We start from the raw sequence: 12,536 nt of genomic DNA on the forward strand, positions 1-12,536 counted from the left end.
CCCCTCTCTGATGAAGGGTCTAGGCCCGAAACGTCAGCTTTTGTGCTCCTGAGATGCTGCTTGGCCTGCTGTGTTCATCCAGCCTCACATTTTATTATCTTGGAATCTCCAGCATCTGCAGTTCCCATTATCTCTGAGCAGTATAACTAATTTCATTTCTCCAGTAATGCTCTGAAAATCCATGTTAATTAGCAGGAAACGGATGACTTCCACTCTCATAGTTTAGCAGCAAACAACTTTCAAACATTGTAAACTGCATTGTCCACCTAGAACCCTTCATTCTTCAAAAAAAAAGTCACTCCTTATGTTCGGGAATTAAGCATGACATTTTGTCACACTGCCTCCTAATGGTATGAGCACGCACATAGCGGCCTAGAACATATTCAAAATGAAAGACTTTCTTTAGAATGTGAAAACTGTGCAGTCTATCCAACTGCTCCACGTGCATTTTGGGAATAGCTGATACTGTTGGAAGGTGCTGGAAAGATTTGTGTTTGGAGAAGCAAGCTAAAAGAAGCCAAAGTGTCTTCTTCATGCATACCTGACATTGATTGTACAGTTCTAGTGCAACTTACTAGTTTGTGTCAATTATGAAAAAAAAATCTTCCTCAGCCAGGCACCAGAGTTAAATGACAGAGAGATCTGGGTGTTCAGGTCAATTGTACCCTGAAGGTGGCAACACCGGTCGATGGAGTGGTCAAGAAGGCATACAGCATGCTTTCATTCATCTGACGGAGCACTGAGTACAAGATTTGGCAGGTCTTGTTACAGTTGTATAGGACTTTGGTTTGACCACATTTGGAACACTGCCTACAATTCTGGTCGCCAGATTACCAAAAGGATGTAGATGCTTTGGAGAGGGTGCATAAGAGGTTCACCAGGATGTTAACTGGTATGGAGGGCGCTAGCTGTGAAGAGAGTTTGAGTAGATTAGGTTTATTTACTTTTGAAAGACAGAGGTTGAGGAGAGACCCGATTGAGGTCTACAAAATCAGGAGAGGTATAGACAGGGTGGATAGCAAGAAGCTTTTTCCCCAGAGTGGGGGACTCAATTACTCAGGGTCACGATTTCAAGGTGAGAGGAGAAAAGTTTAAGGGAGATATGCATGGAAAGTTCTTTATGCAGTGGGTGGTGGATACCTGGAACACGTTGCCAGCGGAGGTGGTAGAGGCAAGCACGATAGCGTCATTTAAGATGTATCTAGACAGATACATGAATGGGCAGGGAGGAGAGGGATACAGATCCTTGGAAAATAGGTGACAGGTTTAGATAGAGGATCTGGATTGGCGCAGGCTTGGAGGGTCAAAGGGCCTGTTTCTGTGCTGTAATTTTCTTTGTTCATTGTTCTAAGTAGCAGCTTCTGACTAGCAAACAACTTCATTCAGGGGCAAGTAAGGATGGGTAACAATGTACTGGCTTTATGACCAGTGCTCACATCACAGGAAATAACCTTTGTTTTCAAATGCAAGCTGTCGCTCAGCCCGGGACCATTGGAACCATCTGTTCCTGTGTGTTTGATACATTAAACAAAAAGGCAGTGAATGAGATTAACTATCTCACCAGTAGGCCTAGGATTCCAATTGTACCTGAATGGGATAGCTCACCTGCAGGGCTGTAAATGGTTAACAAACATTATTTCACCTGTGATGGTCCTGTTGTCCATCTGTCGAGTTCTTCCTGGACATGGGAGAAGTTATCAGTGAGGACTTCGAGCTGAATAAATCTTTCCTAGAAATCAAATTAGAATTAATCAAACCTATTGGTGTGAAATGTTGCATTCCTTTTCTCCTGCACTGGTATCAAAGACTAATATTCATATTCTCCCAGCATCTTTGATGTAGTGCTAGCTAAAGCAGGCACGAACCCGCTTGAGATGGCTGTCCTGAAAACTCTGAAATAGAATTAATCTAAAGGTGGGTCTTGAAGGTTTTCATTGATAGACTGTGACTATTTCCTTTGGCAGTGTGTTCCATCGTGAGATCATCCTTGGAAAGTGAAAAAGTGGAAGACCCAGACAGTGGGTGATGAATTTAGCCTGAGCGTCACTGTATCTCAGGCAATGTTGATAAGGTAAAGCCATCATGGTGACATTCATCGGTACAGGAACTGAACCTATAATGTTGGCATCACTGCACATCAATCACCAGCCATCCATCCAAATGAGCTAACTGATCTACAGGAAGAAAGACTGTTAGTATACTTCCTTTGTAGTTAGTGCGTGATGGCTACCTCATGTTTTGTCATTGCTGGAGGACACCCAGATATATGCTATAATCAATTTGCACCAATCCATCCAACATTTCAGAGAAAAAAGTCAGTCTATTTATCCCCAACAATGTTCTTCATCAAAGTAAACTCTCATTCCTATGAGAGAAACTCGAGATAATCTGACAGCATTTAAATTATGAAGTAACAGCCAATGAACCTACTCAAACAACAGCGTGGGAAAGCAGACAGGACTGGATAGCTTTAATGGTCATTACATCATCTAGCACAAGTGGTTAAAGAAGAAAAGGATTAACAAATCCATTCATGTTTTCAAGATATTGCAATGGTCTTTACAGCCAATGAAGTACCTTTGAATTGTAGCCGTTGTTATAATGTGGCAAAGACAATTAATGCACAGATTAATTATTCTGCATTTTTTAAACAAAGTGACTCAGAATAAATTTTGAGGATCTCTTTTGTCAGGTGCTGAAGGCAATGGATTTGATGGGTTGAAAATGTTCTGACTATGGTTAAGGGTGTCTTTTTAGAACTAATTCATGCAATAAGCCATGCCACATTAATATGAATGACCATTGGGTTTTTTCACATTTCAAAATGGCGACCCTCCAACCCACACCAGCAGTTCAACGTTATACCTTGCAAAATGTCGACCCTTGCTTTTGGAAGGATTTTTGATGGCTTTCAATGTTGACTTATATGCTGCAACCCACAGTATATCACAAGGATATAGCATTAGGAAAGTCTTTTAAGTACTCCAGCAGAAGTAAACAATTTCCCTAGATATACAAAAGAATGTTTAGAACATTCAACTCTTTGAATTATATCATAGCAAGTACATGTCCATTTGCTATTTGAAAGTTCCTAGAGAATCTGCTACTTACAGTTTTTATGTTGCAGATTATAACAATCTTTTCGTGAAAAATAATTCTCAATTCCATTCTAAATCTTTTGCTAATTACATTAAATTTATGATCTCTGGTTACCTGATGCATCTGTCACTGTTACTTCAACGGGATCATCATAATGCAGTGCAGAATGATGATCTGTTTCATTACCTCTCCACGTATTTATCTTTGGGATGGTTTTGGGGTGCTGGGGACACTGCTGGTGCCTGGTCTTTCTTCTCACCCTCTTTTCCTGCTGCTTTCTCAGTCTTGATTGAGGCTGGAATCTCTGAGGCTGAAAGGGAAAATATATCAAGATCCAATTTGATTCCTCTTTGGTTTATTGTAATCACTAAGACCAGTTGTAGGAACAAAGTTAAGGCATAACAGAAGTGTTCCTTGTAATCAACTGGTGAATATAAATTTCTTTTAAACGTAAGATATAGCAACATAATCTTTAAGGAGAGGCTTCAGAAAAGCATTCAAAAGCCACCTGACGGTCACAGCCTGCAGCTGCATTGCGACAGCTAATACTGCGGTGTTATTAGATAAAATGTGAACGAAACCAGTGTCAGAGTAACACTTAGGGAAAATAGATGGACAATTAAAGAGCTATAAATTTTATGAAGTTATTTTCAGAGAGGAGTATGAATGCAAAATTATTTAGGACACGCAAAATTAACAGGAACAGGCCATCCATGAACATGAATGTCCTTTTTCAATTAGACAATGGCTAATTTATACCCCAATACCACTAACAATTTTTTTCAAAGTTCGATAATTCCAGAAACTCCATTAATCTCAATTTTGAAATTTTTGTTTAATCACCCACAGCCTCTTAGGGTGTTGGGAGCTGGAGAAGTGTTGTTTGTTAGACTTTTATTATTTGATCTTTGAAGATTTGCTCTCGGATATGAAGCCTAGCTCTAATTTCAAGGTTTCTCCCCATTGATCTAGTCTCTTCCAATTACCACCGCCTCCCCAAATCAGAGGAATAGCTCTTCACAATTTAAATTCTTTCAGTCATTTCAGCACGACAATTAGGTCACTCAATGTCCTATACTCACTATCACCTTCTCAATATCAATTAGAGATGGACAATAAATATTGGCCTTGCCAACAGTGCTCACAGCCAACTGGAACAGAATCTCAGCCTATACAACTTTTTTTAATAATTTAACGCTTTCACAGTGATAAATGTGGATGCAGGATCTTGTCCCAAGAAAATAAATTCATTAAGTTTACACAATAAAGTGAAACGAAAAATTGCAGATGCTGGAGATCTGAAACAAAAACAGAAATTGCTGGAGAAACTCCACAGGTCTGGCAGCATCTATGGAGAGAAATCAAAATTAACATTTCAAGTCAAACGATCCTTCTTCAAACCTTAACTTATATAGTACCTGATTGTATACAATGAGTGACTCTGATCTGCATTAATTGTTTTTACACCCATTCAATTTTTCACATAGTAATGTAATCGCAAAGAACAATGAAATGAATAGTGAGACAAGGAAGAACACTGGCCAGCTCAGTTGAAAAAAACGTTTACATTTCTTTGAATAACGCAATGGAATCTTCAACGTTCAAGTGAACTCAAGATATCACACTTTGGCTAAATTTTTCATTAAGTAATTGAACATTCCTCATTGAATGCATTCAATCAGCACTAGTTAAAAAAAAAACTTTGTTCACTGTCACACTGTAGTTTATAGGGCCGAGCCCAATGCAAAACTGGAAACCTCCTTCCTCATAATACAACAGTAAAAACTAATTCATTGCCCGTAAACAACTTTGGGACATCCTGAAATTATCCATCTGAAGTCTGCTGTGGATAACACAGCAACCATTTGAGCAGATGAATTATTTTAGTGAAGTTGAGGGACAAATTTTGGCCAGCACAGGGAGGGCAATTCCTCCACTCTTCTTCAAAATGGTGCCATAGGATCTTTAATACAAACAAATATCCAGGCTGGGGCTGACAAATGGCAAGTAAGATTCACACCACACAAGTGAGAGGCATGACTACCACTAACAAGAGAGAATCTGAACATTTCAGTGTAAATTTAATGGTATTAATATTACAGAATTCCATCATTATCAATATCCCAGGGGTGATCGGTGACCAGAAACTAAACTGGAACAGCCACATTAACACTGTGCGATGAAAGTAGGTGAAAGCCTATGAAATCTACAGCGAGTAATCAATCTTCTGTCATGCTAAAGCCTGTCCATGTTATACAACGCAATGGATCGCTGTTGGAATACCCTCCAGTTGCCTGGATGGGTGTTGCTCCAACAATACCCAAGAAATTCAGCAATATCCATGGCAAAGCAAGCAACTTGACTGACACCCCATTCACACCCATCACATTCACTCCCTTCACCACAGATGCACAATGATAGTAGTGTGTACCATCTCATACCATTGTGTACCCCAAACCCATGATCTCTAGAAAAATATGGACAGCAAACACATGGGAAAACCACCAACTGCAAGATTCTATCACACCCTGGCCCCCAACACCCCATACCCTCCTCCTCCTCCTCCATCACCACCACCACCCCCTGAAACCACCAACACCACCTCCCCACACCATCCTGACTTATAACTATCTCAATGTTCGTTCACCGCTGCTGGGTCAAAATTCCTGGGACTCCCTTCCTAACAGCCATATGGGTCTCCCTACAGCTCAGGAACTGCAGCAATTCAAGAAGGCAGCTCAGCACTATTCTGCATCAATTCAGCATAGGCAATAAACGCTGACCTCCTTCTCATGAGCTTTTTTTTAATCAACTGAGGGGGCCAACAGGGTCTTAGTTTATTGGCTTCTCCATAAGAAAGGATCCCAAGCTGTGCAGCATGCTGCAGTGTCAGTGCAGATTTTCTGCACTGGAATGAGACTTGTGGCACGGAGTCCTCATTCAAAGGCAGTGAGCCATGGTCTTCAGAAGCCACCTTTTCAGGGCCTCATTAAATCCACACACATTTAGCAATTAAACACAAGACTGATGTGCATTACTTCTTGATTTTAGTGTTCTAACCTGAATCCTCCGTCAGTAACATATTACTGTGACTAGTTGTACGAATCTAGGCAATGGATAAAGGACACTCCCATTTGTTTTCTTTGTAGATAAAATACATCTTTAGGAGATGAGTTTCTGCACTTACCAAGAAGCTTTTTCCAGTTTTTGATGAGGATTTTAGCTAATGCAATGACTTGTTCATCTGTGCTGTGTTTACGGATTGCATTTACAGACATCCCAACTCTTGTATTCTGGCAAATAATAAAAAGAGGGAAGTCTAACTCAATTGGTAGAACTCGAGCAGTCCTCACCTAACACACAGGAATTTCATTGACATTGTGGAAGGTGCAAAGGCGGTATGTTGAATTAAAACAAAAGTTTGTAAAACTGCATTCAGCAAACTAACTAAATGCACTTTGCTATCCAAACAGCAATTACACGTATGAGATAGGGTTATCAACTTTCGTCACCAATAGCCTGTCAGCTTCATCAGCCTTCCTTATCACCAAAATACATCCAATAAATTAAAAAGTATTAAATCACATATCAAAAACAAGTTTTTTTTATTAAACAACCTTATAAACAACCTTATAACCTTGGATTCACTTTCAGCAGTGTCAAGAAGATTAATCTTTCAATTCCTGAAGATTCCAGGGTCATCCTGGAGCATTGACAACAGCCTCAAGGACATTATTTGGAATTGTTGTTGTATCAACCTGTCAGCCATATCTATTACCAACCCAGAAGAACATGAATTCAGATGTCTGCAAAGTTCCAGGGGCTTTCCTTTCAGTTTTTTTTGGGGGGGTTTGGAGCATCACTGGCCAGGCCAGCATTTATCGCCCAACCCTAATTAAGAGTCAAACACATTGCTGTGGGTATGGAGTCACATGTAGGCCAGACCAGATATGGATGGTAGCTTCCTTTCCTGAAGGACATCAGACAGGTTTGTCCGACAATTGATTGATGATCATCATCAGACTCTTAATTCCGGATTTTTATTAAATTCAAATTCATCTGTACTGGCGGGATTTGAAACCGGCTCCCTAGAACATTACTTGGGTCTCTGGCTTAACAGTTCAACAATAACACCACTAGGTCATCACATTCCAGGTGCACCTCACCTATCACTGGTACATGTCTCCGGTGCTGAGAATGTAATGTAGATTTTTACAGAGAATCACTTTCATTCAGTTGCAGAAGCATTTCTTTCATCTATGGTTTTAGGCGTTACTGAGCCGTTTATAAAGCTTTTGGCCGGCAGCATTCTGTTCTCAATACAAATCTCTGCCAATTCATTTCAGTCCCTGTATCAATACTTCATACTTTACAATTTAATTTTTTTTTAAGAATAGGTATTGGTAGGAGGAAAGTGGCAGAGTCAGAAATGCCTTTGTTAAGAACCAAGACTGGAAAAGTTTACACTTTATTTGCATTCTGCCTGAACTCAGGTCAACAAAAGGTAACTCTGGTTAAAAATTACACTGCACTGCACCATGATTAACTAACTTGACCCTCAACCTTACAAGTGCAGCTTCTCCTGCACCTTTTGTGAGTGTTACCAATTCCCACAACAGTTATTGCTGGCTGTTGAAGAGATTTCTCACTATGTTAAGTTGTGAATTTCTGTGTTTAATTAAGGATTAATATCTAAATTTATTGCTCTTCAGAAATATTACAGTCAGCAAAATAAAAATATGTTTATCAGATCAGGTTTTGCTAGAATTGAAAGTTCTGCAGCTTCCAAGTGGGGAGTTGACACATGTTAGCAATATGGAATGGGAGCCTGCCCAAGAATCAACTGCTTAACTGTTTCCATCTTCACACACTTCATTTTATTTAGCATTATTGTATACTCTACATCCATATTTGTCTCCCACACATTCCATACTTCCCAAAGTCAAGAAGATTCACTGATCTCAACCAAAATTCCAATAACAAATCAAGTGTGATTGATAAATTTAACCTAAGCAACAAAAGATCAGTTTATGTGTAATAAACGAGATTTTTGTAAGGGGGAGCCAGGAAGGGAAAGTCAGTTGCAGGTATAGCTAGAACTGGATTTAGTCTGCTATAGTAATGCCTGTTGTGTTTTTATTTAGTACACCCAGGATTTTTGTATAATTAACTGTAATTACAAACTGGATGGTTTCTTGTCAGCTGGCGTGAACACAGCGAGCTGAATCGCCTTCTTCCTTGCTGTAAACTTTTATGATTATATGTTTATATGAATTTAAAACAACTACTTAACCATGACACAACATGGAGGGTCCTCCTGTCAATATGGAGAGCATTATATACAATTTGAACATTGCTGGAAAAGCAACTCATCAAGACAATTCACAAGAAAAATTGAGTGCAAGATAAAATATATGTCTTTTTTTATAAACAATACTCAAGTTCTATAATATCAAACGACTGTTTGAAGAATGAATTTGAATATTTTCCCATTAGAAATTTAGCCAGGAATCCAACTCTTAGCCATGTACAGTTTGTCTTCATCATTAAAGCAACTGGATGCTGCAGAATGCAGCATTGAGTCTACTTTTGCCACAACCTTATGTTTCACATTACCAGACTTTGAAGCCAAGTTCAAATCCACGTGGCTGGCAATAATGTGTCAAAGCTTTTTTTTTCCACATTATCTGATATCTATTTTCCCCTCAAAAAGTAAACTCAACGAGTACAGTAGAGAAAGTGGGGATGCAAAAACATGCTGGAAGACTGAGGTGAGATAGATGGAACAGAGCAAAACTCCTGCAGAATCTGAGCAACAACAGAAACTAGTTGAGCCAAATAGCCTGTTTCTGTCAGCCTATATGATTGAATGTGATGGTGGCGAAGAGCTGGAGAACTGGATCATAGCAATGTCTTGCCCTGGTGCACTGATTGTGGGAATGAGAAGGGGAAAGCTCTCTGCCATCCATCATACTCTCAGGACGTGCTCTGATCTTGTCTGCCTCTGAAGGCCACACATCCCGCAGCACTGGGTCAGATTCAACACCAAGATCGGTACTTCTACTTCCTCGCCACAGCCCAGGGCACCAAGATGAACATAGTACCTCCTACTGCGATCCCAGGATTAATATTTGGAAACATCCTGGTGTCCACATGACTTCAATTCCAACTGAACAGTCTTTAGTTACTGAGCAATAAGGAAAGACACAGCTACATCCAGGAAAGAAGTGATATCTTTAAACAGCAACTTGCATTTTTAAGTAATAAAAACACCCCAGGGCACATTACAGGTGCATTATCAGAAGAACTGAACACCAAATCCCTGAAGATGATTAGAACAGACAGACAAAAACCTTTAAGGCACAAATTAAAATGGAAACAGAAAGAGAGATGCAGCAAGATTCAGAGAGAGAATCCAGGTGACAGAGATAGAGAGGCAGCAAGTCCATTCAGGGGGTGGTAGGAGAGGGCGAGGGGCATTATAAAACAAGTATGAGAATTTTAAAATTGAGATTTTGCCAATATAGGTCAGTGAGCAGAGTGATGGTGAGTGAGGAGGACTTGGTATAAGTCAACATCTGGACAACAGATTTTTTTAAAAACCAGTGAGATCAAGATTACAGAAGATACAACGGGAGGTCAGCCAAGTAAGGAGTGAAATAGTTGTGGAAGTTGCAATGCACGATAGGAGTGTTTCAACCGCAGAGGAGTTGAGGCAGGAATGGATTTAGGTGATTACTGCAGTCACCCTAGGGCTCCTCCCATAGAAACTCAGGGAACAGTCATTTGGCAGTTTTTTGTATCATTAAGTTACCTGCAACAACTTCAGAGTCATTTTCACGTCTCGCAGTTCCTGGAGCAGATCCAGAGCACCATCCTATTCAGATTTAAATAAAATCAGAGAGTTTTTTTTATTATAAAATTCTGGCAGCCTGTGATTTTTTTTTAATGAATACAACTGTTCATTGGCTGTCAATTTTGAACATCTACAGAATATTATAAAGCACACAATGGAGAGTTATAGAGTCTTACAGCACAGAAACAGACCCTTTGGTCCAACCAGTCCATGTCGTCCATAATCGCAAACTAAACTAATCCTACCTGCCTGCGCTTGGTTAATATCCTTTCTTATTCATGTGCTTGTCTAAATGTATTTTAAACAATGTAACCGTACCCACATCCACCACTTCCTCTGGAAGTTCATTCTGCACACAAACCACTCTGTAAAAAAATGGCCCCTGTCTTTTTTTTTAATTTTGAGTCTCTCAGGTTAAAAATATACCCACTAGTCTTGAAATCCCTCACCCTAGGGAAAAGGCACCTGCTAATCATTTTATCTATACCCCTCAAGATTTTATAAACCTCTGTAAAGGTCACCCCTCAACCTCCCACACCCCAGTAAAATAAAATCCCTACCCCTATCCATGGCACGGTGGCTCAGCGGTTAGCACTGCTGCCTCACAGCGCCAGGGACCCAGGTTCATTTCCAGCCTTAGATGACTGTATGTATGGAGTTGCACATTCTCTCTGCATCTGTGTGGGTTTCCTGCTCAAGTTTTCTCCCCAGTCCAAAGATGTGGAGGTTAGGTAAACTGGCCATAGTGTTCAGGGATGTGTGGCTTAGGCGGGTTACAGGGGGATGGGTCTGGGTGGGCTGCTCTGAGGTTCAGTGTGGACTTGATGGGCGGAAAGGCCTCTTTCCACACTGTAGGGATTCTAAGATCCAAAGGGTGCACTGAACTCTTAAAAGTGTGTATTTTTGGGTTCCACATTCAAACCCATTACTTTACAAGCCTTACATCTCCCACCACAGTGCAAACCTGCTTGGATTCCAAAGTCATACTGCACCCAAGTGGGTTATTCAGCCCATTATGTCTACGACGGGCTTCAGGAAGGGCTATCCAGTCCCATGGCCAACTCTGTTAATACTGCTTCTTTAACATGCACATCTAATTCCACTTTGTACAGCCCACATCATAACAATCTGAGGGGGTTTGGAAAGGAGGGGAGGGGTGTCGGGTGAATGGGAGCGAGGAAGAGGGCAGGTGGAGAGGACGGAGATTTGGGTGGGGAAGGAAGAAAGGTGAGGAAAGGACATTCACATTTAAAAATATCCCTGGCTAGGTCACAAGGCGGCGTTTGCACATTTGGCGAACCGTGGAAACTCAGTTTCGTTTACGTTTCTTTAAAAAGAAAGTCCAAGGGTGGCATGTGGCGTTTTTATTTTAAAGGGAAATGGGGGGATGGGGTGCGCGGGGCATTAACAGGCCAGAAGGCACAGGAAGATCCCAGTAACATGGGAGACTGCCGTTATAACCAGATCACCTGCTTGACAAATCGAGCTAACCCCTGTATATAAGTTGTGCAGACTTCCACCCGCTTAGGCACGTCGACAAAACTGCCCTCGGTCACTGAAAAGTGGCGGAGATTTTAATGAAAGTGCAAATCTGTTTTCAAACTTGAGAAACCAACTCTCCCGGCCTGGAGTTGAGCAGCTTCTGAATTATTTGCACACTGTCGCCCTTCTCTTCGAGCTGATTAACCTTACCATACTCTTCCTCGATACCATTTTATCCAGCTTCTTTGCAATTCTGGTGAGGTTCTCCTCTCTTCCCATGGTGCTATCCCCTGCATAGATCCGCAAAACGCACGGTTACACTAAATAACTACATTCGAAAAATCGAAAACAAAACAATTTTAGAAAAGAAGTGACCCGGACTAATGGTGAGCTGTCGGATAGAAAGAGGCGTGTCTCATCGCTGTAAAACATAACAGGCTTTACCCAGAATAACTTTGAGGGCTGAACCAGGGACAAGGTCGTAAAGTGAGCAGCTCTTTTAAAAACTGCTGGGTTTTTTTGCTTCCTGGTTTGGGGGCAGACACCATTCGAGATCGTTTTCAATTCAGACTGAATTTCCATACTTTCCAAACTAACCTGTCCAGAGATGTTTCATGCCTGGAGCAGGTGGGACTTGAACCCCGGGTCTCCTGCCTCAGTGCTATGTACGCAACCGATGTGCCAAAAAAAGCCTGAACTTATAATTTTAAGATTGCAGAATTTAGGAATATAACGGGAAGACAGCGGCCACAAATGTGTTTATGTGGCGTTCTTAGCTGAACAACAAATCCCCAGCTGGACAGCAAATGGTCCTGTCGTGAAGCACAGTGTTAAACAATCAAATGGAGAAACAGGAGCAGGGCAAGGCCATTCAGCCCATGACCCTGCTTTGCTAGTGAATGAGATCATGACTGATCTGATGTGGCTTTGGCTCAACTTTCCTACCTGCTCCCACATCCTTTGACTGTCTTGACAAACAACAACCTAACTCAGCATTAAATATATTCAATGATCTGGCCACAGTGCTCACTCAGAGAGAAATTCCAAATACTGACGGCCCTCGAGGAAGAAATTCTTCCTCATCTCCATCAATAAATGG

At 41.0% G+C, this 12,536-nt stretch overlaps 1 protein-coding gene across 2 annotated transcripts in view; it reads right to left on the reverse strand.

Moving 5' to 3' along the window:
* The window catches only part of tcea3 (transcription elongation factor A (SII), 3), a 31,520-nt gene extending 19,637 nt beyond the window's left edge, over positions 1-11,883 (reverse strand). For both annotated transcript variants that reach the window (XM_059654323.1, XM_059654322.1), the window contains exons 1-5: positions 11,648-11,883; positions 9,914-9,976; positions 6,287-6,392; positions 3,286-3,409; positions 1,643-1,729 (exon numbers count right to left, since the gene is read on the reverse strand). In XM_059654323.1, the coding sequence (XP_059510306.1) occupies positions 1,643-1,729; positions 3,286-3,409; positions 6,287-6,392; positions 9,914-9,976; positions 11,648-11,716 (449 nt within the window). In that variant the 5' untranslated portion in view covers positions 11,717-11,883. The remainder of the gene's footprint in view (positions 1-1,642; positions 1,730-3,285; positions 3,410-6,286; positions 6,393-9,913; positions 9,977-11,647) is intronic.
* Between the last annotated feature and the right edge of the window lie 653 nt (positions 11,884-12,536).

The sequence above is a fragment of the Stegostoma tigrinum genome, chromosome 24 (assembly GCF_030684315.1).
Source record: "Stegostoma tigrinum isolate sSteTig4 chromosome 24, sSteTig4.hap1, whole genome shotgun sequence".
NCBI classification, from domain to species: Eukaryota; Metazoa; Chordata; class Chondrichthyes; order Orectolobiformes; family Stegostomatidae; genus Stegostoma; species Stegostoma tigrinum.